Source organism: Poecilia mexicana, unplaced genomic scaffold (genome assembly GCF_051168715.1).
Source record: "Poecilia mexicana isolate PSO_F unplaced genomic scaffold, ASM5116871v1 scaffold_5, whole genome shotgun sequence".
Classification (NCBI taxonomy): Eukaryota; Metazoa; Chordata; class Actinopteri; order Cyprinodontiformes; family Poeciliidae; genus Poecilia; species Poecilia mexicana.
Window position 1 is genome coordinate 17,436,774 of NW_028263374.1, and position 25,439 is coordinate 17,462,212.

A 25,439-nucleotide genomic window follows, 5' to 3' on the forward strand; every position below is an offset into this window, starting at 1 on the left:
GAAAAGCAAGGTACCCCGGCGAGAACGCATGTTGTCTCCCATGTGTTTAAATAGTCTTTGTGGTATTTGTAAGAACAGATGTAAAATATTTCCTTGGCTGCAGGAACAAACGAGATGGATGTTTTTTTTTTCCCCTTTTTGTTGTATTTAACCAACAAACTGTGTGACTGCTCAGTGAAGGGATGTTATTTGATTGAATGTCCACTGAAATGGATATTAGTATTGACTGGGAGCTCAAACACGCAGCTCTACAGCATCTACAGCTGTAATGCTGAAATTAGACTTAGAGGCAAGTCATGATTTACATATTAAATAGCAGCTGCGCAGGATTTCTGCTTGTTTTCTTTGTTTTCTTCAAGGCTTTGCATCCTCATACACCCTTACAGTGAATACTATTATAATGTTTTTAGAGCATCCTGGCACCGCTGTAATTCTTTCTCTCTCTGCTAAGAGCTACAGCTTCCTTGACAACAAAAATGCTCCAGTCTCTGAGCTTTATGTTGCCATGGCTTCTTCTTCTTTTTTTTTTTTTTTGTAACGTGATGTATTTCTTTGGCAGCTTATTTTAAAATCTAACATGATGACATGCGTTTTGTTATTATCTCATGCTTTCAGGCGCACGCATGAGAAAATGCAAATAACGATATTAGAGGAATACTTAAACGTAAATTAGAATTGCAAGATATTTAAACGAATACAAGTTTGAACTTTTAGTGGAGTTGTGAAGGTGTAAAGCAAACAGTGTTTTATTTTATTTTATTTTTTTCTCTGGGAGCTATTTGGAAAGCATACTTTCAATACACGGACTAACTTTGCAGAGGCAGCGTACCTGCACACGCTAAATGAAGAGGAATTATTCTCTTTATCCTACGCCTGTATTTGGAGTGTAATAAATTAAAATTCCAAGAATTTAATCACTCTTGCCAAGTCCCACTTAACATTTTGAAGTCCAATTTACACTTTGGTTGCAGGGACCCTTGTCCTTGAAAATTGCTTCCATTAACTTTTATACAATGTTCCTGCCCATCAAACAGTCAAAGTGGTTTTTGGAAAGCGGTAAATGCTTCTGTTACACAGAAAAATCTCACTTACGTTACTGCTTAAAAGGTATTAGAACAAAAATAAAATAATTCATTTTCATATGCATGGAGAGGTCAGATCTGTACAGGTGTAAAACTATATAAATCCAACAGAATATTTACTTTGGTGTTGGTGATGTTGCCTCTTCACTTTTTTTGTTCCTTTGCAGTTTTGCGACCTTGCACCAAAACCTTTCTGGGGACGTAAATGATGTCCTCCACTGCAGGACTTTTTTTTTTTTCCCGATCATGCATGAACATTTACTTGTTTTGTGCTTTTGTCTTCGAGAATCTAGTCATAGACTTCTAACTGGAATTTTATTAGGCTTTATAAGACTGACCCAAATGAGGATCAGAACCAAAACGAATAGGAATGGAGTGTTTATGTAACGTTTATAAGCCACAAATTGAATTAAATTATTTTTATTTCTTTGTTATGGTATCGATTGCCATCCGCCTTGCATGGAGGATCAGGGCAATACCTGGACTTTGGCATGAGTGAAAGAATGACTACAATTACATGTGAGACTTTTTAATGACTATTTCTGAAAATTATTTACTACAATGAATATTAAGCTATAGTTTAATTACATATATACAAAATGGTTTGTTTCGAGGCACAAAATAGAAGAAGGAAGGGACAAAACTCTAGCGCTCACAGAAGACTTGTAAGAGGATTCAACTGAATCTGAGATGTTTGATTCTTCTTGCAGCTGTTAGTCTAAATTGGTGGATGTTTGCTTTAGTTGTTTCTTGTAATTACCAAATAAACTAGCATCATTATGGTGCCATCAATCAGGCAAAATTCTGTAATAATAAATCTGCTTTCTTCATTTTTTGTAGATTTAAAAAAAAATCTGCTTTGGATTTATGCAAAATAGTTGTTTTTTTTGTGTGTTTTTTTAAATTGACAGCAGTCTTAAATATGTCATGTTGCTGGCAGTGCGCTGTAAAATATAGCAGTAAACAAACCATGAAAAATTTGCCTCCTAAGTGGATGAACTGTTTTCAGGAAGAGCGACAGCAGCAAACATTGCACTTCTGGATGAGAAGGCAGACCAACCAGAGGCAAACGCTCGAATCTCCTGCTGCCAGGCGAATATTGTGCAGAAGATTATACTGTAATTCCACATTAAATATGCTCTGGTTTGCTCTTATCCAGAGGCGCAAGATGTTAATGGTTGATTGCACAACTGATGTATAGCCCAAAAATGATTATGGATGCTGTTTAACAAATGAATCTTGCATCTCTTCCGAGTAATAACTCATCTTGCGATATTTCCTCCCTGGCTGCAATCATTCACGCCGTGCTAAAGGAGCAGTGTTTTCATTTACTGGTAAGTGAAAGATCTATAGTTGTGCCCTGCGTGCATCACGGATGGGGAGAATGCACTCATTTGGGGAGAAATGAAGTCATGCTCCCACAGAAACAGGCGAGGTTAGGACCCCGACTCGTAGTCACAATGTGATGATACTTGGAAGTCGCAGCTGGAGTCAGAATTTAATAAGTGATCCTTCAGGTAAATCTGCGAGGCTGCGGGAGAAGTGGCTCAAGGACAATGGAATCTAAGATGGGCTTCTGAGAGTGCATGATGATGGGACTCCATTGTTAAAATGTCATAGGGTAAGATGGTGAGTGTAATGGTATGTGTTGTCATGACTGTCTGGCTTTATGGTCTTTTCCCCAGAGAGTGGATGGACGTGCTCAGCCCTCCTATTATGCCTCCCAGCCAGCAGAGAAGGTCAGGCAACACAGAGAACAATTGGGAAAGTCCACTCAGAGGTATGGTAACCTTCATTTTAGTCCTTTTACCCCCGCTCTGCCTTTTATGTCCTTGGGAGTAGGGAAGATGGCAAACAGTCTGTTGCTTTAAGACTAGTTACACGAAAGCATTCAGCTAATGGAAACAGTCGCTGCTGAAAGAGCTTTCAGAGATGTTAAATTTCCTCCAAGGATGCGGGCAGGAAGATGGGACAGCAACTGAAAGTGTATCTAATTAGGCCTAAGAAAAAAAAAAAAAAAGTCATGAGTGGAGCTCTCTGTCCTTCACATAACACCATAGGTCAGAAGAGACAGGCTCATTACAGGCCTGAACCGCCCCAGACACATCCGCAAGGTTAACTGATGAAACCTTTCCAGTTTACTACATCACTTTTAAAACTCTCACAACGTGTCACATAATTAGTTTTCATTATTTTTGCCCACGTTCGAATAAGATAAAATGCTCATCTCGATGCGTTCCATAACCTTTTTAGCATTTAACTGCCTGTCAGTTTAACAGCTCAGTTTCTGCACTTTAAGGTAGTGGGGGATTACAGGGAATCTCTTTACGGCTTCATAATTTGGTTCTGCGTCTGGGTGTCTTAGGGCTTGATTGATTAGGGAAAAAATGGCAGCGGCAGAAAACTTTTAAATCCACCTGGGTCTGAAGGTCACCATACAAGCTGTATTCTATTAAAAGTTGACAGAGTAGGCCTTTATTCGCATCTGGCACTGCAGTGCTACTGAAAATACAAAAAAAAAAAAAAAAAACACCAACCAAAAATAAAACCCTAAATAAATCTGTGCAATCATGATTGGAATCAATGCTTTCTTGTTTCATTTTGCATGTTCTAAATATGAGGTTTTCACTGTGGTTTTCTTGGCTTTAATACAGGAGGGGGTAGCATGGTGAAAGAAGAGGAGAATGGAGATGAATATTTGAAACTCCTCTATGATCCTTGCCTCAACTGCTATTTTGATCCTGAGTCAGGAAAGTACTATGAACTAGCTTAACTCAAAGCCCATTACCATCAGAATGAATAAATCACATTAACAGGAGATGAATTGCTTTGAGATTTTACTTTTTTTTTTTTTTTTTTCTCTGAGCTGAGCTTTATTGATCGGAAGTGAATTCCCTTTTCACCAAAACCCCTTCCTGTGTTAGCTCCTTTGTTCCTGAAAACTAACGTCAGCTTTGTTTTGCCATGTGTGGTTAGTCATGCTAGATTGTAAGGTATTGGGAAACTCTCTAAATCAAACACATGGCCCTTTGCAAGTGAGGGCTCATTCACTTCTGATGACAAAGAGAGACTTTTCATAAGTCTTGGCTTGGGAGTTAATATGGAAACCTTCTAAAAGAATTTCCCGGCGCTTCTTTTTAGCGTTATAGTGTCTTAATATTTAAATAGTGAAAAGATTTATGTTGTTTTTTTGTTTTTTTTTATTGAATGTATGCATCAAAACACATCAAAAACATCAAAATACATTGATGTTTTCATAGTATCTGAAATAAATTTGACTTAAAAAATATGGTTCCGGTCTCTTGTGTTTGTTTTCTTTCCAATTAGTCAGAGCTGTCCAAGAATACAAGAATGAAATGAAAGATGATTGATTTTAATACATTCAACTGGATTTAAGATACTCCGGGCTCTTTTCATGGTGTTTAACTGTAACTAGGAGTAGCAGCTGGTGGGCTGCTGATTAGACTGGCAGGCCTCACCAATTCCCCCCGCCCCACAACACTTGTCACACCTGAAGCCATGGGGTATTGATTCACCATTTTTGTGGCTGATAAAATTACGGCACAAAATGAATCAAAAAAACAAAAGAAAGAAAAAAAAAAACAATGTTTTTCTATTCTGTTCTACATGCACTGCATTTCAGTCAGTAAGCTTGAGTAGAAAGTGATAGCATGTGGACAATTGTTATTTTAACATAAAGTTCTGATGAGAAGCTAACATGCAGCCATCCTCGGCATGATGGCAAGTTGCGATTTCTTTGAGATTTTGTCTAATTAAGACAGATTTGCAATTATACATCCTGGCTGAAAATATACACTTATTCCACATATTCATATAAATGTACTTCAGCAGGGTTGAGAAAAGCCAAACACCTTTTGTAGCCGTCAACAAGGACTTGTTATGATTATTTCTGGATATTTGACCTTTTTTTCCTCATCAATCGATCTCGTTTATTATGCCATAGAAAGGGCAATTACAATGCACGGCAGGAATAAAAGCAGTCAGCCTTATATAGTGCCATACATTTATGAGACATAAAAACTTATTGGGTCGTACAAGATCATTAAGCAACTTTGTGACTCCAAGAACAAGTGAGTTTTTAATCTGTTTGCTCTATACCTGGGGAGAAGATACCAGCATCCAGAGGGAAGGAACTGGAAGCCATTACTGAGAGGGTGATCCTGTTGCTCTAACATCTATTTTTTTCTTTTACAGCTGGCTTAGTCTTATACATGTGAGTAAGGTCCTTCAGGTTTATTCCAGCAATTTTAGCTACATAATTTAATAATATTCTGAAGTCTAAACCCTGTAATCAGAAATGGAAGCACTCATTTAATTTGTCCGTTTCCTGGCACGGACCGGGCATTTTTACTAAGTTAATTCATTTACATTGGGGTTGAGGTGGGTGTACTTCCACAATCTTAATCATCAACCTGCTTTGTATTGTTTGTTTTCGGATCCTTATTGTTCTCCAACAACAGTTTTAACCTTTTGGGTTGTTGATTTAAAGTGAGACTGAAACATTTGATGACAGCTTTCCGTTTTAGGATTCCGTCCACTTGGTGAAAAGAACCAGCTAAGTTGGCATTCATTACAGTTAGCACTGTACCCCATTCTGTGTCTCCTCACACAGTTCCTGTCATTTTGTTCAAGAGGGCCAAACTTTGTCTTGGTCTGATCATAACACTATCCTCCAGAAGGCATTTGACTTGTCCTTGTGGGCAGCTGCAATTTTTAATTCCTCTTTCATTTTTGAGGAGGCCTTTTGCTATCGGCCCCCCTATCAGTAAGTATTAATGTTAAAATGATTTTGCTGTGGAATTAATAGTTGGCTTTGAACTTGGCATTTCTTGCATTGTTAAATAACATGAGCAGTTTGCTTGTATCTGAGGGAAACTGAGTTAAAACTGGGAAACAACTTGGTGTACAAGTAATCCAGTGATCGTTAGCATGTGTAAAATAAAACATTTTTTGTAGAGAGGAAAAGAAAACACAGGCTTAGGTGCTCTGGGAATAGCACTAACCTTAACCCGATTGAAAAAAGCAGAGGTTATATTTAAAAAGAACAGGAGCAGGCCTTGAAACCACACCGTTTAAATTATTTCCACTACCTATGATAAGAAGTGTGGTCAAACATCTCCTCCAAAACCTTGTTAATGATTACAAGCAGTTTGTTTTCTCTGCAACTTGCTGATGGACGTTTATCTAAATATTAGTGCAGCATCATGTATGCATTTGTTTTTGTTTTATTTTTTTTTTATTTTTTTATATATATATTTCTTGTGTGGATTAATGAAACTAATTCCTGTTTTTTTTTTTTTTTTTTTAAATCATCGATATTGTATAATAATTTCACTGTAATATTATTGGTAAAATCCATTATTAAAAGACACAATTTAATGACTTTGATGCCCATAATGACTGCATGTGAACTTCCATCTGGAAATATATTCAGCGCAACACCCAGGTTACGATATTCAGTTTAATAATTCATTGTTTCAAGTTAATAGTCCTGACCTCTAACAAAACTTTGGAAACAGAGTTCAGTAATTTTGATTTCTAATGCTCTCATAACTTACAAAATACAGGTAGCGGAAACTGTGCTGCAGCACGGATGTTAAAAAGACATTGAATGTTACATAAGGAGCTGTCATAAATTAACCACAGGTCATACATTTTAAACATGATCTCAATGTTTTATATCATAATTCATGACTGAGTGGGATATGTCCAGGGATTACCTGCGAGTTTCGCCTCCTTGGTTTCAAGCATAAGTTTGGGGGTCACGATGACAACATCCCATGGTTCTCAAACTGTGGTACAGCTGCCACTGCAGGTACTTGACTGCCTAGAGTGATACTCACAAAAAAGATATTATTTGGAAACATATTGTAATAAATGTAATGTCCAACTACCATGCACCAATAACCAAACACTTTACTAATTATTTCTGTTAAATTGATAACTGGCAACATTTTCATCTACTCTTGCGTAATTCTGTGAGCTTGTATGACTGTGATGGATGGGTGTTCAGACAGAGCCGGGTTCTGCTGCGGGTTTCTTTCTGTTCCAGATTACAACCACATGCTCATTCATTCACGACTTGATGGAATCTGTGAAAATAAACTGTTTTACTATTTGGCAAAATAAACTTTACTGTGTTGTGTAATGACTGAAATTTAATTGTGCATGTAGCTTGATGAATTTGAATCTGTCTAAAGGACTGAATTGTTTTGATTTTAAATTTCAGAAAATGAATTGCATGTGTCTGTTTTGCAAAATTGTTTAAGATATTTGGTATTTTGTGCTTCTTGTACTGTTGTTCTATTTCAAATGGTACTTCTCAGAGTAGTTATACTGCACAGTATTTAATTTCTTCTATTTCCTGAATAATATTTGCAGTAACTCTTATTGTAAGCTATATTTTGGCTAATGTACCAACTTCTGGTCACTTAACTGGATAATGAACAATCATGTTTTAACCAACAATGCACAGATACACCCACACACCATATGGCAATGTCAGAATCCTGGCATGGACAGAACATTCCTGGTTCTCAGGTTATTTTCTCTCTGCCAAGTCTGCTGTGGCATTTGGAGGGCAAGTAAGTATACAGCATATCTTGTCAATGGGATAAGTCTACACCTGTGAGACTAGGAAGCTTAGATTTCCAGCTACTTTATTAACTTCGCTGAAAATGTTTCAACCAAATATTCAGCAAACACCAACACACATCTAGATTATTTTAAAAAAATGCAAAATTATATTTGGAAATGTGTTTCTTTGAAGTTTTTTGTTTGGATTTCATTTATTTTTACTCATATGTATTTTTATCCTTTAAAATATCTGAATTTGAGCTTATTTATAGTAGCCTATTAGTTTGTCTCAATAAAATCCTTTTTAGCAAATTAAGTCATATGTTGTGACCAAACAAGATATGATTGTTATTTTATCAAATCTATTTTATTTATTACTTAAGTCACTTTTTGGACGCTTATCTTTTTTTACTTCCACTGGAGTAAAATCATATTGAAGTAAAGCTACTTTTGGTCGAGTAAAACTTTTAGCTACACGGCTGTACTTAGTAACTTGGTCTGACGTGAAAACTCGTTTCCAAGGTGCGTCATTAAGGGGCGTGGCAACAGGTGAGAGCTTTGACCAGGAACCAGGAAGTAAACAACGATGGCTGGCTTGGAAAACATTACGTGTAGACTTTAAAAGAAAACATTTTTACTAGCTAGTTTCACACTCTAAAAAAAAAAAAACTGTTGGAACGGCGTTCTCTTTCTCTTTTGAGAAAGTTAGACAACATCGCGATGACAAAGTTTTAAAACCCAACTTTGAAGTTCTCCAGGATGTCAGCGCAACAGGTACATCTTTTAAAGTCTTGACCTCCTCCTGAGAGTAAATGACGTGTGTATTTTTGTCGTTAAATTTATTTGTAAAGTGTTTGGTATTGAATTCTGTATTCGTCGTTTGTTAAAAAGGAAAGCCACAGTCTATGAAGGGGAAATAGACTGCAAAGAGATTTTCCTCAGAATATTCTCGATCATACGCCAAATCGTCATTGTCCTCTCGCTGTTTGATTGACTGAGCTCTTATTAAATGCATTTTTTTTTTTTTTTTTAGGCGTAGAAACAGAAAGTGTTGTGATCCTCTCAGCAACTTTAGCTGACTCTGATGTAGGAATTACAAGTTTGCAGCCTCAAATGAGGAGGTGCAGCTGCTTGTTAAAACTCTTAATTATTCGCATGTTTGGTAAATGTGTTGCTAAAGACAGCAAGAATTTATACGAATTAAAGAATTGGTGATAAATACTCTGCTCAGCTTCACTATAAAAGGTAAATTTGAAATTAATGAGAAGATAATACATTAATCAATCATTAAGTAAAGATTACTACTTGAATATGTGAAACTTCCATTATGCAAGCCTCCTCATTAACTCTACTGTTGAGCAGCATTTAAGTATTAATGATGCTCATTAATAATTACCCCTACATCAGTAGTGTTTTCTTCTTCTCTTGATAATACAGTTGCCAAGTAATTCATTACTCCAGAGAATACTCATCCTTATTTTTGCCCCCTTCAACTGAAGTGGCGCAACGTGGATGTTCCCTTATGCTCTTGTGTGTTTTAGCGAAAAACAACTGCTTTGTCACAGCTAAAAATGCATAAAGTCCCAATAATCCATGTTTTCGCTTGTCATGGCCTCGCTGACTAAGCTCAGACAGCATCATTTCATCATGATTTCATCAGTCGCTTTTATGACAACAAAATTAGCAAGACCTAAAAGGGAAAACTAAATCATGCATTGGAATATTTTACTTGTTGAGTCTAAATTATAAATACAAGTCGCAGACTAACAAGTAGATCAGTCATGATGATGTAAGGCTCGACGTACAGAAGCTTCTCATTCTAACGCAGCACTTTGCTTTAAAGACCAAGTTATCAGTGATGTAATGAAGGACTGCTTAGTATGCATCAGGACTTTGCAGAGTTATATATTATTACTTGGAGTGCAGGAAGATAGTACTTAGTTTGTCCAGATCCATTCGAAAGCATTATGCAAGCTCTTTGGTTTAAGCAATTATCAAGCCTAATTCCTAATTTGTGTCCTTCTTCATTTTTAATTAGCTTACCATTAGCCTATCATTAACACAATTGAATTAGGGGGTACACATCAAGTAATGTTTAACCAGCACTAAGTTCCTCATTTGTTTCTAATTTGTTTTCTGGTAAATACTCACAGTTTACTGTCCCCCATTATTTGTCTGCAAATACAGATGAATTATTAGTAAAATGGTAAAGCTTTATGTATGCATGTCTAGACAAGAATATAATCTCTAAAGAACCTACAACTTTCAATCTGAACAAAAACATAATACCTGTAGAGACACAATTGTACCCTAGAGTTAATCTCACACAAGTACTTTACAAATGTTTTTTTTTTTAACCTTTCAACCACAAATGTCAGCGTGTTTTACTAACGTTTTATATGACGGATCATTGTTGTGAAGTGTAATAAATATTAATTTAGTATTAGTTCATATGAGTTAACTTTTAGTTTGTCATTATCGCTTGTGGTGAATTACTAGTCACAACCCAGGTCTGACAGAGGAGACATATTGAAAGAGGTTCTCTTGTCAGGTGAAACTGGATCTGCACAATATACTGAATTGTACTTGACAATATGTACAATATCAATTAATTAAAAATCACACTACCACCTTACAACATTTGCTGTACCATTTCAAAATCTATTTATAAAAACTCTGCTTTCCAATAGTATATTTACCTAAGCTACTGCAATGTTGTTCTACTCTCCACAACTCACGTAGAGTTTGGTGAGGATATTGTAATGATGGAAAAGAAAGAGAAAATACAATAAAATGTGGGTTGATCATAACTGATATCCATTTGCCTTCGTTCAAAACGCTTTAAAGGAAGAATGCTAACATTATGTATCACCTTGAACACACCACTTCCACAGTGGCACATGGTAGTGGCAGCATTATTACGTGGGAATGCTTTAAATTGCATTATCCACCTATAAACATAGCATACACTTTGATGACTACAAGTACATCCCACCGTTTACTTATTTAAAATATTTAATATTTTCTCCTTGCGTCTCATCGTCCTTATGGAAAAGCCAACAAAATCCACGTACAGAAATTCCCCACACTCTCTTATTCCATGGCCCCTCTCAGAACCTATAAATGGTTTCCAGACCTCCGGGGAAACATTTGTCTTAACACCCTGCAGAGGTACAGAACAGACAGGTGAGTAATCACATCCTAGCATTTTTAAGCAGCTTCTTTGCACTTCCCCTTTTACCTTTAGACTTCACACAAACATTTGTCTGGGTTTTACTAAACACTAGACCTTATTTGCTGCAAGTAACAATTCTTTTCCCCTCACAGACAACCATGCTTCCTAATGAGGAGCAGCTGTGCAGAGCCTGGAACAAAAGGATACATGCTAATTATTGAAATGCTCAATAACTATTCAATAAATGGTTAAAACGTCTAGTGTGGATGTTGCTATTGAGTGTAAATCCATTACTAAGTGCAGTGCTAAACAAGGTACTAGTTAAAATGTTTTGTTTTTTTTAAAGTTCAAAGGTTCTTTCAAAGGGCTGTACAAGTTACCGCTCCGGATCTGGTCCCACTAATTAAGACTTCTTCATTACAGGTGTGAATATTTTTCCAAGACCCCGAACGCTACCAATTAGAAAAACAACGCTAAGTGATGCGTTACAAGTGTCACACTCCCATCCGGCCTCGTCTGTGTTTCACTGTTTCTCATGTCTGACGCCGCCACACGTGATAAATTGTTCCTGCTGGGTCTGTTGTGCTTCGGTCACGCTCGCTGTGCTTTCTAATTATTGCTGCAAACCCTAATACTTACTAAGTCCACATTACAAAACGATCCCATGCACAGCCCTTGCTTTAAACACACCAAGGAATAATAGATGATTTGTATGATTAGTGATGGTCCAAGAAAGTGTCACTTTTTTTTTTGTGCTTACTCAGAGATTCACAACCCTGCTGCGGAGCTTTCGCTATGATTTATAACCCATGGCTGTTCAGCTGTCATATCTCCTGCGTGTATTTCCTTTTTATCTGTGCTACACATCATGAACCGAGCTGTTAGGTTTATGGGCTCTTTAACTACCCCACTGTTACATCTTATTGGATTCATTTGTCTTTTTAGGCCGGGTTAAGGCTTCACCCTGGCATTATTGCATCGGTGATCCTGGTCTGCGCGGCGGCAGTCGCTGCTGCCGTATTGATCATCCGAAAATACTGCTTCCCAGTCAAGTAAGCAGGCTTGATTAATGAGCCGTGGCGTGATTATTTTAAACCATTAACGCAGGAGAAACTCATCAGCCTGTACTGTCACGTAACTTCATTCCAGTGAGGCGACGTACAGATACTCTTTGCTGCGGCGCATGGAGGATCAGGAGTCGGCGGTGACAGAGGAAGATGGCAACAGGGGGCCCTCCACTGTGGGAGAGGAGTCAGACGAGGTCAGTGCATCGTGGCATCTCTGACTGTAGCTTTCACTCTTCTCTGTCCCCCAGCACAAGTCAACACAGCCATAACCTTCCTCATCTCATGCAACCTCCCTTTTTTTTTTTTTATCTTGTGACAGGAGCTACTAGAATAAATCTCCAACTGGGACGCAGCCGCACTGACTGGAAAGGAGTTCATTATCGACGGATTGTGCGGTACAAAGGCCTGCAGCTGACTATTATTTACAGACGACCATTTTAACTTCCTGCTGCTCATCTTAAAATGTGAGATTCAATACAGAACAAGACAAGACTATGTTACAAACTCCCGTATTTGAGAAGCTGGAACCATCTAGTATTTTTTTTTTTTCTTTGAGATTTAACTTGGGTCGGTTAATTTTTACCAACACCTTCTGATTGATCTACAGAGGATCAGATAATAGACTTGTTTCACCTGCCCTGTGGACTCATCATTTATTTAAATTCCACCCAGACTTTTATCTTTTGTTTGATGTGAGGTATTGATCCCCAGTTGCATCGTAGACTCCCACGAGTTTAGTCAGTTTCTATCAGAGAACAGATACAGCTCAAGTTGACGCCTTTGAAGTGACACCGAGCTGTCGATAAGCATTAATCCTTGACCTTGTTTTTACCTCCGGCTACTGTAGGACCTTCTGATAGGTGAAGGTTGTTCCTGCAGGCATAACCCAGGGCTTAAAGAAACTAAAAGCACCATCTCTGTCTTTCATTGTCAGTATTCTTCTAAAATGTGCAACAATAGAGCATAAATTAAATATTTATTATCAGAGGTGGCAGGGAAAGATGGGCAAAATATCAGACTGCCTGCCTGTGTTTTTAGTGAGTTTATTTCTGCAGTTGATTTAGAAGGAACGCATTTTAATATTTTACTGCTCATCAACTCAAATTCTTTTAACTTTTGCTCAATTTTTTGTTGTAGGCATCCGCTTACAACAAGGCTTGGTTTTTTTCTGCTTTTGTGAAATAGAGATAAGTAACACTCCACTGTGCAAATTCTTTCTTTTCTTAAATTAAAACATTTGTCTGTTGACCAGGGAATTCATTTTTTATGTATCTTTAGTGTTATTGGAGTTATCTATCGTTGGTTAGACTTCAGCATCTTGCCTGCTGTACTGTCACACCGAAGCTCTTTATTGAAGTTGAATGTCGCCACTGTGACAACATCCCTGCTTTGCAGATTGTCGTATTGAAACTGAGAGCATACAGAAAGAGACACCGCAAGCTCTAAAATTAATTTAATTGGAAAATTGAAAAAAAAAAATAAAAATGCCTTGGCACACTGGTGAAATTAGCTAAGAATATTGGGCATGAGTAATGCATTTTTTAAAATGATATTAATTGTTAAAAAAGACCAAGTTGTTTTGAAACTACTACTTTTCAAGGCCAGAGTACCTTTTTTGCCGTTGTTACTAACTATTCCTGTACTGATGGTGACTGCTATCATAGTTTTATCAGAAAACAATTACAAAATGGGCCACAGACGAGATGCGTGTTGATTTTCAGGACACGTAACCTCTCAACCTCATAGATTTATTGCTTTGGCAAACATATATGTACCAGCGATCAATGCTAAATCAGAGTAGGTGTCGTCAGCACCAGGATTTGTGGTAGACTATGTTCACTGTGCGTCTTCCTCCCAGCTGTATGGACAGGTTTTGTTTCAAGACACAAATATACAAAAGTGAATAGTTTCGTATTCTGAACTTAAAACATGTTTGATGTTGGACTTTTTAATGGGAACTAAAAATAAAAAAAGAAGGGGGGAAATTAAGATTACGGTTTGAATGGTCTTTTCTATCTACTGGTACGTGTTAAGGTAAAGGGTTTTCCATAAATAATCGAATACTTTCCTGCATCCCTTAAACATGCCTTCAATAAATTTAGAAGAAAAAGTTTTGTTGGTTAATAGAGAGAAGCTGTCGTTTCTTGAGTATTGTTATATCACTGGGGCGGCTATATTGTAGGAGCAGCTTCCATCAGTGGTATAACACTTTAAATCCCTGTTGTTGCCGCTTCACGTCTGTCTATCTCTTATATAAATTCTGAGAGTAGTCCGCCGTTTGCACACCTCAAGTCTAAGAAAAGCGGACAGGATTACCTGCATGGCCACAAAGCAATTTTCTGCTGTGAATTGGGGTCAAACCCAAAACGTGCTTTATTCACTTAAATCACTACAACCGTGTACTACACATAAGTGTTTCGAACTTGAACATGCAAAACAACATCTTTTTTTTTTTTTTACATTTCACTTTCAGAAGTGAGGAAATTAAATTAAACCACGTAATGGGTTAAAAATGGCTCATTATAATCCGTTTCAAGAGTATGCAACATTTAGACTATTTTCACAGTTTCACAGGGAGGCGGCTGTTATATTGCTCTCTTCAAACCCACCAGACTCCGTTGGAAAGAGTGATAATTTTACCTCACAGATCACATGGGTTTCATCTCACACAGAGGGAATCAATCTTCAGATCTAAGCCTTTTGTGTTGGAAATCTGAGTTGTTCTTAACACAAATGATCTGTAAATTACAGTGGCATTCCTTCCCCTATGTGCATCAGGGTACAATTGTTTTTTTGTTTTTTTTGTTTTGTTGTTTTTTTAATCGAAGGAACATTTTAACCTTGATGATTTATGACATAATGATATGATGGAAAAAAAAAATGCTGAACAAGTTGACGTTTTTCTTCATAAATGTTTTTCTTATCGGGGTCTTTACATGAAATTCACACCAAATGTCTGTAAGCATTTGCTTTCCACACATGTAGAAACACAAAGTTCAAGATTTTTTAACAAATTAGTCCATAACCTAAGTGTGACAAATGCATGAAGTCAAGGGAAATTATTGGACAAGTTTATGGAAACGTGTTAAATAGTTAGAAATGCAGCGTTTGGAATCGGCAACTTCAGGAGCCTTCAGTGCTGAGAAACCGATCACTTGTATTATATATATATGTACAGACGTAATTTTAAGTCACAAACTCTCCAAATCCTTAAGATGAAGTTTTGATCTTTTATCTCTGATTTTAACGTTTTTTCCACTCTTTTACAATTGGATTGAAATCGTGTGATTGACTTGGTCCTTTTAGCCTCTTTATTTTCTTTCTCTGCAATCAATCGAGTTTCCTTGGCTGTGTGTTCAGGATCATTGTGTTTCTCAGCGAGTTTCTAAAGTGGCACTTTTTAAGGTCTGTCAGCGTGTTGACTCCAGCCCCACACTTCTCTGTTCATATGATGTCTTTGTCACTTGTCCTTCAAAACATGAATGCCTACATCCTTTTTCTTCAGAGGGGAGTTTTGTTTAGTGACTCTGCATAGAGGCCATTGCTGTTCAGTGTGTTGGATGTTGCATTCATGGGAAAAAACAAAATCCATATCTTCCAAGTATTTCTGAAACTCACCGGTCTTTGAATGTTGAGAAAGTTTTCTTATTATCATTTTATCCCCTTTGTCACAAATCTTGTGAAGAACCCCTGGTTCTCGGTGTGGACAAATCATGTTCTCTCCTCTTCTGGATTATGGCCTCAGTGCTGCTCACTGGAACATTCAGAAGATTAGAAATATGTCTGTAGCCAGAGTATGTTTTGCAATAATAATGTTGAGAGCTCTCTTTTCTCCTACCCATGATGAGATGCTTTCGTGATACCTTGGTAATTGGAAACATGTTTACAGACCATGACTTTGGACTAACCCAGCTGATGCTACTTTGAACTGACGGGGAGCAGGATTGCTCTATAAATACTGTCAGCTGTTTTCTTGGCTCTCCGTGGCTTTTTGCTTGTTCCTTTGCTTAACGTGTTCAATCGTTTTTCCATCACGTTCCACTTTATTGCACATTACGTAATTTGCTTTGATATCTTTGGGAATTATTTGGGTTGTTTCCAATATTTGATGTGAATTTAATGCCAGTGGCCCCCAGTTAGAAATGTATTTACGGTGAAAAATATTTGTCTCCAGTGCTTTGATTGAAAAGAATTGAAAACGATGCCGGATTTTCTGGTGTCTATTTAATGTTGATCAGCTGTTTGTATTTGCACAAATGATACAAGACAAAGATAGCGACTAAATAATATAGCATAAGTACCGTAAAATGTGCCTTGTGAATAAATCAGCAGTATTTCCGTGGAAGTGTTAATAAGCTAAGCTAAAACTGAATATTTTAAATTCAAACAATGTTACAGATCTCAAACATATAACTTGTAGCAGAAATAAAATTAGCATCTCTCGCAAACTATCACATCTAGATTAGATGTTTTATTTTTTTATTTTTTTTTTTACTTAAGAAATTTAAATGATCTTCAGATAGAAATAGCTGCATTAAGAGGTGATCATCCACCAGCTGGCCATTTCCCCTTTGAAACCATTCTCCTTTCATTAACCCACTTCAGGTAAATTCTCTGCAGAGCTGCGAAGCCCAACAACCTTTAAATGGACGTCGGGATTTTGCATAACATTTTCTGACACCTTATCCAACAGAGAAGAAGGGAAAAAAAAAAACAAAGAAATTGCACCTGTCAGGGAGTTTGGAGCAAACAACGTGATGCGGTGAGCGTCACAGGATGCCAGTGGCAGTTCATAATGAATGATTAATCAGAAATTGCTTCACTGTGTTTTGTTCCACACTCTGTATTCGCACATTGTCCATGTGATCAGCAAATGAGAAAATAAAACCACACTGAGGTCTTCTGTCTCGTCTTTATCGGGTTTGTCATGTTGTTGTTCTGTTTTACCGTGAATGTGAATTGTTGTAATAATGTGAATACTAAATGCTCATACATTGGTGAATTGTTTGAGACATCGCATTGCTTATTAAACATATTTATCTTTTCAACTGGGCTCAATAGTGTTTGGCTTGTTCTTACTTCAAATTTTTATGTTAATTATATTCCTTATGTGAGAGATGTCTTTTTTTAATGATCATTACTTTCTTGGCTCACTTTTTTTCAGTTGTTACTATTTCTTCTTCAAATTTTTAATTAGAATTTGACATTTCTTTCCACAGTTTTATTGTCTTTGACTCTTTGAGTTCCCCTGGACCAGAGTGGCAGTGCACAAGGGCCCCCTTCTGATTCTCTCTGGTATTACACCTTCATTTTGTCTCATTTTAATTTCATGATGTAAAGCTAAATATTAAATTAAAATGTAGTCATTCCAGAAATGAACTTGATTGCATGAGGGAACACACACAATCTAAAAGATAAATTAAATAAAGGATGCACCCTTAGTGCCTCTCTATAAGACCGGCTTTTCTCTGTTGAGGATTGAGAGTAGACAATTTCACAGATTAATGTCCTTGCAAATATAAATGGTTTTAAAGAAAAAAAAATGGCACAATCTTAAGGACTTATTTCATGGAATTGTGTTAAGTCGAATTCTGGTATTCCAGTATGATGTAATAAATTCTATTAATTTTTGTTCAGATCAAAGATGAACATGGCTTCTAAGTGCCAAATTTGGTTATATTTTCTTTAAAAGTGTACATGTGAAAATATCTTTGGCATTTTTAGCCTCTTTAAAGAGTAACTAAACATGTCCACAATAGTGAATGTGATTCCTGTTTTTTTTTGTTTGTTTTTTTTTTTTTTATTAGGGTGTTTTACAATATTTTGCAGCAGCTGTATTGGCATCACTGGTAGAGATGTGTAAAAATTAAGAAATTATAGCAATATAGTTTCAAACTGCATCATAGCCCAATGCATAAAATAAGTGCATGTTTTTGATGGAAAAATTTACATTTACTACATAAATAAATATATTTTTAATACGTGACACCTTATTACTGGTTAAAAATAAAAAATCTTCATCGAAGCAGTAGTTTCCTTTTCCATCCATGACTTACTTTTTCCCTGGGGCATAAATATTGTGCGACACAGAGACATTTCTATGAGCCCCTCTTCAAAATGGGAAAGACAAGTCAGCACCTGATTCAAATAAGGCAGATGTTTGTTGATCTTTATTGGTTGAAAATGGCAGTAAGAAACTAGCAGCATGCCTTTGCAGAGAGTAATATTTAAAATGTTTGAAATATCAGGAAATGTTAGGAGCAAAGCCGGACTTAAAATACTGTGCTTTGCAAATGCACTCATGCCACTCTGAATTCCCCAACATTTATTATATTACTCTCAAACATGTCAGTGTCTTGTACTAAAATTTTGTGTTATCAGCTCAATGCGTATTTTAAACTATAAGTCTTATGAATGGATTGCAACATATTTTGCACAAACTTGTCTGAAAAGTGTGCCGCCACCCGGACTTTGTTAACTCGCAGTAAACTGCAGTTACGGACGTAAAGCGCTGGCCGTGTGTCTCCACCTTTAGACAATGAAATCCAAATTCTTGAGGTATTAATCGGTTTGAAAAATCCTAATGCCCAACCATAATAACAGAACTACAAAAGGAAACATGTTGCACTTAATCTGGTCACTGTTTAAATCCCAAATAAAAAAGAAAATTAAAAATAGAAATAGTGAGAAAGTCTCACCAAAATTTTAGTATGAGCAGATTGGAAACTGCGGGTTCTTATCACTTTGCATTTTTTGGTAGTGTGTTTCAACTCTTCAACAAGATGTTGACTGGCAATTGTTTCTGTAAAAACATTGTACTCCTCGTCTGCACACACTGTCATTTTCTCGCTGTCTGCATATAGTTTTTGTTCCGGTGTTTTGCCATCTGTACATAACTTTCCTTGCCCTGCCATCTGGAGATGCAGATTTTCATTCTACATTCTGCGCTGTCACTCTTATGCCTCTTTGCACGTTTGGAATGGTCTTTCTGTCATTGGTCCTTCCAACTCACACATTTGTGTTTCATTTAGTTTTATTCATTTAGAAGGTTGTCACTAAATGCTCATGCTAAATACAGTTATTAGGTGCACAGGAAGAGGGAAAGTCCAGCCTGTCTGCTCTGAGGGAAAGTCATCTCTTTCCAAGCCACAAGAAAGTCTTGAAGCCAGTCCCAAGTCCTTAACTTTGAATTTTAAGTCTTAAGCAGCTGATTTGATCAATAATGCAATATAAATCCATCACATCATTTCCTGTATATCTACACATTTGGCATATTTTGTTTCTGTTTAACTACCTCATAATTCCTGTAAACAAATGCAATGACCTTTTATTTATTTTTTCCTCTCTAATGCCATAGAGCAAAATATAGTGTCTATTCATGCTTCTCTTCTGTAACTTCACTGTATGTTGTGTCAGACGGAGGGATTCTGATTCAGAAGATATCGGCGAAGATTTCCAACTGGAAGTGAAGTCACAGGTGTTGAAGTCTGAATCATGCTCTCAGTCTTTAGGGATATCATCAAGTCGAATATGGAGTCATTAAATGTGTTACTCGGGTTTGAGTTGATTCCAACTCATGCGATTCAAGTCCACAGGTCCAGGGAACTGCAGCAATCAATAATGTAATAACCTGCCACTCCTGTAATAAGGCATCACGGCCAACAGGGTGATAACATTTCCCCAGTAATGTGATAAGTTATCACGTTTTTTGGCCAGTATTCTGAAGGTAATTTAAAAATGTAGGTCGCGTGATCTCTCCCCGTATTCTAGCACATTTTACACTGAGATTTAAACACCAAATGAATGTCGCATTTGTTCAATAAATCTCACTCCACACAGAGAAATTATATGAGCAAAAAAAGCTTTCAAACCATTTGTACAACACAAGATTCTCCAACACGGATTACAGTTATTAATTAAAAAGACTGAATGCTGAATAGTATGTAACCTTGACGAATGAATATGAAGTTTATGTCATCCATCAAGCCTATTTTATATGAGCTCCACTGCAAAAAAAAATCTCTTACTTTCAATAAATTATCTTTATGTAACACACTTACTGACTGCAGCTGCTGCATTTTCAAATGTTTTTTTTTTTTTTTCTTTTTTTTTTTTATGTTAACATAATGACTTATTACACTACCGGCAAAAGGTTATTTCATTATTGGTTTAAAAATCTTATTACACTATTGGCTTTATTACATTTAAAACGGCCAGAGTAATTATGCTATTGGCAGGAATTATGTTATTGGCTGCAACAGGGATTACAACATTAACAATGTTGGTTCTAATCAAAACCATGAACCTAAATACTAACATGATGCCATAATACATTATCATATTCATACCACCTTCATAGCAGCCTGCGTAGATCTCACATTCTCTGCCATGTTTTGAGTTTTATTGTTTTGCTGTAATTAATTTCACATATGATTCCATGTTGTGTTTAGTTTCTTATCACAGAATGTGTTTTCTACGCCTCGGTTTTAATCCTTTGATTGTTTTTTTTGTTTTTTTTCCTTCTGTAGTCTCCAGAGGTTTTATGCAGTTAGGTGTGTGTGAGCTGTTTTATGCAGATATTGGTTTTACAAAAATTTACATACAAATAGAAAACTCTGACAACTGCTACAATGATTCTTTAACCCCCCCTTTTTTTTTTCATTCACCCATGCAATTTGAAATATGAGGCTTTTGGCCCCTTTTTCCACCTCCCTTTTTACTGTTCTGTCTTTTCTTTCTTCCGCTGTCAGATGCCTATTTGCATGGCAAAATACCAGTGTACCCAGTAGTTTGATACTTGAGTAAACTTTCTTTAGGTTGAGAAGGGAAACTTGACCATCAGGTTCACACTGGGTGTGATATGTACACGTGTGTTGTGTGTGCGTGTGTGTGTGTGTTGTTAATGCCACGTCCTGGTCTTTCTGTAACTCTAGGAGCCTTGACACATTTTTTTTCCCCCCTTTTTTGTTTGCACAAATACGAGAGTTGGCTGCTGGGAATTTTTCGGGGAAAGTCTGCAACAGATAAGATGACACCAACGCTGCACTGCGCCAGTTTTATTTGCGTAATGAGCGCATGAAGAACACCTGAAAGGATTCATTTTGACAGATCAGTCTTTCGGTTTGTTGCTGAAATGAAAGATCGAAGTGAGGGTTTATTTTAAAACTGGTAGGTTTTGCTTCTGAGACTCGTGATCTTCACGTGTCTTTCTTCTTTCTTGGCAGCGTCCCTGACCCTCACTGCTGTGATTGTGCTCCTTCTAATCTTTTTCCTGACTTCATTTGATGCACAGGAGAAGGCACAAAATGTTCTTGGTGAGATGATTTATTTCTATTCTTAAATCTTTAAAGCTGAGTAGTGATCTCTTGTCAATGCCATACATCTTTATTTTATTTTATTTTATTTCAGGGTTCAATAAAATTCACACAACATTCACAACAGGTGAGTCAGAAATTCACATTTTTGCTGCCGGCCTTGAAATCAAGTCAGTTTTATACTCAATTTGTATTAAAGTGGTAACCTAGTTCTTTTTTTTTTTTAATGTCTAATTTACATTTTAAGGCCCAGCTAAAGCAGTACCAAAGTGCAGCCTCTCTGCAGTCTGTCCCTCGGACCACTTTGCTTTTAAAATCCAGAGTGGAGCTGCTAATGTAGTTGGTCCAAAAATCTGCTTTGATGGTAAAAAGTATGTGTGAATGTGATCTCAGATTCGCATGCTGAACCGGCAAAGGCTGCGACCCTCCTGTGAAAATCAATTTTCATCTGTGTCTCAACAGCATCATGAGTCACATTATGAACAATGTGGGACCAGGACTAAACATTGTGGTGGTAAATGGTAAACTCTGATTTATAAATATAGGAGTCATCATGCTGACAAGCTGTCTGTGTAAAGTCATGATGTCTAAATGTTTATTGTCGATCGTTTATAAAAGGATTAACCTGAATGGCTTCGGGCTTATAGGTTTATTCTTGCAGAAATATGGTGCTTTGCAAAAGTATTAACACCCACTGATTTGTCATGTTGCAAACACAAAATTTACTTGATCAACTCAATGTTTTATAGAATCACATTTTGCTTCAGGTCTAGATTCCCAAGGTTGAACGAAAGATGTGTGCAAGCATGAATCTTCAAGTTTTCCTGTCTTAAGATTTCTGCAGGATCCTTGATTAGGACAATCTAACCCATGAATATTATTGCACGTAAGTCTGACAGGTTCTCCTTCAGAACTTCCCTGTATTTAGCTCCGTCTTGCATCTCATCAACTCTGCTTTTGAAAAATGCATCTCCACAGAATGTTACTTCCGCTACAATTCCTCACGGCAAGGGATTGTGTTCGGGGTGTGTTGAGAGCTTGAGATAAAACTCAGTGTCCATTCGCTGCTTGAGCCTCAATGACAAACTCCTAATCATGCTATTTTTAGCTCAGCTGAACAAAAGCCTTCCACTCAGAGATTTACAGTTTTCACTCCAGCGTCTGAGAGGGCAATAGTAGCTAATATGTGTTGTCTACTCAGAGGAAGAGAAAGGAAAGGATCAAATGACGAGAATATTAACCCGCTTCTTTTTTTTTTTTGTATGCCTTGTCCACACAACAACACACTGCTCCTCACTGTATTTCTTTAAAGTAAACATAATTGTTGTTGTTTTTCTTCTGCTTATGATCCGACCCTTCATGTTTTATATCCGCTGTGGATTTGGTGTCACCGTCTGACTGAGGCAATTACTACCCCTGCTGGCCCACATAGCCAGACTGTTGTGGACAGGTAAAGATGAACTGGATGAGTTAGATGAATTCACTCGCCAGATGGCGGAGCGAACAGAGCGGAATTAGGCTTTGGTTTTTATCCACACATCAGTTTTTGCCTGTAGGTCAAGGAGTTTAGTTTAGGTCTCATCTGACCAGAGTGCCTCCACATATTTTCTGGGTAGTAAACTTTAGACCAGAAGACTTTCTGTCAACAATGACTTTGTGGTTGCGATATTTGTTAAGTTCTCTTGTCAACAGATTTAAAGTGAAAAGTCTTAATACAAAAATAAATAAATAAATAAAAAACAAAGTTTGTTCCACTTGAAAGGTTGTTGCATGCAAAATGTTTGGTTGTATCATTGTTGTCTGTTGACCTAGAGGGAAATGGAGGTTGGTGCATTTAGGATGATAATGGCTTGTGGGAAGAAACTGTCCCTGAGTCTGTTTGTCCTGGTTCTAATGCCTGGCGGAGGGCAGCAGGTCAAGCAGGAGGTAGGCGGGATGAGTGCCGTCTTTGATGATGTGCTTCGCTCTCCTGAAGCAACAAGAAGTGTAAATGCCTTTCAAAGAAGGCGGAGGGCAGCCCATGATCTTCTGCACTGTCTTGATGACTCTCTGGAGCCTCTTCTAATCTGCTTCAGTTCAGTGGCTGAACCACGTCGAGGCGCAGTGGGTTAGGCTGCTCTCTGTGGAGGATCGGTGGAAGGTCATCAACGGCTTCTGGTAGATGCCGTTCCCTCTAAGCAATCTCAGGAAATGCAAATGTTGTACCTTCTCGTCGACAGACCAGGACTGAGGAAAGATTTTGGCACCCTGACTCACAGACGAGCATGCAACGTGTCTTTAAGTAATGCCTTGGTATGTTGGTAATTGTGTTATTCTCTTTTCATTTTTGTATGATGTTCCCTGTTGGAAACTTGAAATGTTATTTCTTAATCTAACTTTGCTTTAAGCTTCTCCACAACTTCATCCCGGTGCTGCCTGACGTGTTCCTTGATCTTCATGATGATGTTTGATCACCAACATTATCTACAAAACCTTTGAGGCCTTCACAGAAAAACTGGAGTTATGCTGAGATTAAATTGCACACAAGAGGGCTGTATTTGCTGTATGGGTTCATTCTGAGGGCAGTCTAAGTTTAGGGGGCAGTATAAATATCCACGCCGCAATATTTTACATTTTTATGAGGAAAAAAGTTCAAATCATGAATCTTTTTCCTTCCACTTCAATATTATATGCCACTTTGTCGAAGTCCAGCACAAAAAATCCCAATGAAATACACTGTAGTTTGTGATTGTAATGTGAAAAAGGGTGAATATGGGGTATGAATACTTTTGTAAATCACTATATATTCCTTCAAGGCTTTGCAATAATAGTCAAGCAGTCAATGTGAATGGTCTGTTTCTGACTATTTTTCCCATTACTGTAAATAAAAAGTAAATAATTTAATTTAGTACGTAATATATATATATATTTTTTTTTTCTATCACAAATAGGTGAGAATGGAGTTGTAGAAAAGTTTAGCCATCTTAACATGATTAGTGGAAGTAAGTAATGACAATTTGTTTAACACATTTCAAACGCTGAGCTTTATTGAAGCGCCACAGTTTCTTCTCTTTCCAAATTTGAATTCCATATCAGACTCGGCAGACATCTTGGCATACCTGAACGAGATAAAGCCAGGAATGATTGTGCTGGTGGCCTCCTTTGATGATGCAGCAACAAAGTAAGCCCGAATCAAAACTTTCCAACATTTAAAAACGATCCAGGGTCACAGAACAGTGGCCTTTTCTGCTCATTTGCTGCAGGATGACAGATGAAATAAGGCAGATGTTTGTCGAGATGGGAAGCACTTTGATCGGCTCCGTTAAGCGGAGAGACAACTGGGTGTTTGCTGGGAGAACGGGGATAAAAATCAAAAGCTTCTTTGAGCAGGTCAGTGGACCCTGTCTGTGTCACTTTATTTGTTGTATTTGTGCCAGAAAAGCAGAATACATAAAACAAGTGTTTTTTTCTTTTTTTTCTCTTCCTGCCTCCGGTAGCGAGCTGAGAACGATAAGGAAACAAACATTTTCGATGGATGGCCAGGGATGGTGGAGGTGGGCGGCTGTTTCCCAAGAACCACAAGTGTCTAAAAGTTTTCATAAATGGACTTTGAAGATTTCCTTGCAAAAGACTTGAAGCTATGGAAAGTATTTTATTCTGCAGAATTCAACAAAACACTCTGTTGTACAAAATCCTTGCGGGCAAAAAATAAAAATAAAAATAAAAATAACAATCTGCATTAATTTTCAAAATTTTTATCTTCTCATTTTATCCTTGGAGGATTGGAATAAATCACCTGTCCAATGAGGTGGACATCATGCACCAATGGTTGTGTTTTAGCAATACTGGTAATGTGCTGTTCCTGGAAATACTTGAACACCAGCACCGGTTCCTGCATCAAAAAAACAAAACCAAACAAGCATAGTTTCTGTCACGTTCAGGAACTGATGGACGCAGGGACTAAACAGTAAATACAAAAACTGGTGTTTAATAGGAAATACTGTTTCTTGGTCAGGCAGGCCAGGGTCAGAACCAGGGAATCCAAATCAGGGTCAGGCAATTCCAGATCTCGGAGTCAGACAGACAGGGGGTCAGAGCCAGCGGGTCCAAATCCAGGTCAAAACGGGTTCCAGATCTCAGGGTCAGACAGACAGGGGGTCGAAACCAGAAGGTCCAAAGCCAGTGGTGGGGGGTCAGGATCGGGGACAGGAGAGGCAACGCTGAG

General features: G+C 37.5%; 3 protein-coding genes across 6 annotated transcripts in view; all 3 read left to right on the forward strand.

Annotated features, from left to right (window-relative positions):
• Positions 1-4,949, forward strand: part of cfap20dc (CFAP20 domain containing) — a 42,550-nt gene extending 37,601 nt beyond the window's left edge. For all 3 annotated transcript variants that reach the window (XM_088005666.1, XM_014988110.2, XM_088005667.1), the window contains 2 exons: positions 2,768-2,862; positions 3,737-4,949. In XM_088005666.1, the coding sequence (XP_087861792.1) occupies positions 2,768-2,862; positions 3,737-3,855 (214 nt within the window). In that variant the 3' untranslated portion in view covers positions 3,856-4,949. The remainder of the gene's footprint in view (positions 1-2,767; positions 2,863-3,736) is intronic.
• Positions 4,950-8,179: 3,230 nt separating this feature from the next.
• On the forward strand, positions 8,180-16,974 carry LOC148159687 (uncharacterized). Of its 2 annotated transcripts, XM_088005669.1 has the most exons (4): positions 8,184-8,453; positions 11,800-11,906; positions 12,004-12,115; positions 12,241-16,974. In XM_088005669.1, the coding sequence occupies exons 1-4, from the start codon at positions 8,439-8,441 to the stop codon at positions 12,253-12,255; spliced, it is 249 nt and encodes an 82-aa protein (XP_087861795.1). In that variant the 5' UTR covers positions 8,184-8,438; the 3' UTR covers positions 12,256-16,974. The 2 variants fall into 2 exon arrangements, with proteins under 2 accessions (XP_087861794.1, XP_087861795.1); XM_088005668.1 differs by lacking the exon at positions 12,241-16,974 and having other exon boundaries at positions 8,180-8,453; positions 12,004-12,234.
• Positions 16,975-19,743: 2,769 nt separating this feature from the next.
• On the forward strand, positions 19,744-25,137 carry LOC106918401 (FAM3 metabolism regulating signaling molecule D). The gene is made up of 9 exons (XM_014988114.2): positions 19,744-21,067; positions 21,146-21,235; positions 21,330-21,362; positions 21,483-21,606; positions 21,698-21,756; positions 24,166-24,216; positions 24,311-24,395; positions 24,478-24,604; positions 24,712-25,137. The coding sequence occupies exons 1-9, from the start codon at positions 21,055-21,057 to the stop codon at positions 24,802-24,804; spliced, it is 675 nt and encodes a 224-aa protein (XP_014843600.2). The 5' UTR covers positions 19,744-21,054; the 3' UTR covers positions 24,805-25,137.
• Positions 25,138-25,439: the final 302 nt, after the last annotated feature.

Excerpts from the sequence above, each read along its gene's own strand:
- LOC148159687 (XM_088005668.1), top strand. Across the intron at positions 11,907-12,003 it reads AAATACTGCTTCCCAGTCAA|TGAGGCGACGTACAGATACT; the intron begins GTAAGCAGGCTT and ends ACTTCATTCCAG.
- LOC106918401 (XM_014988114.2), top strand. Across the intron at positions 21,236-21,329 it reads GAAGGCACAAAATGTTCTTG|GGTTCAATAAAATTCACACA; the intron begins GTGAGATGATTT and ends ATTTTATTTCAG. Across the intron at positions 24,605-24,711 it reads TCAAAAGCTTCTTTGAGCAG|CGAGCTGAGAACGATAAGGA; the intron begins GTCAGTGGACCC and ends TGCCTCCGGTAG.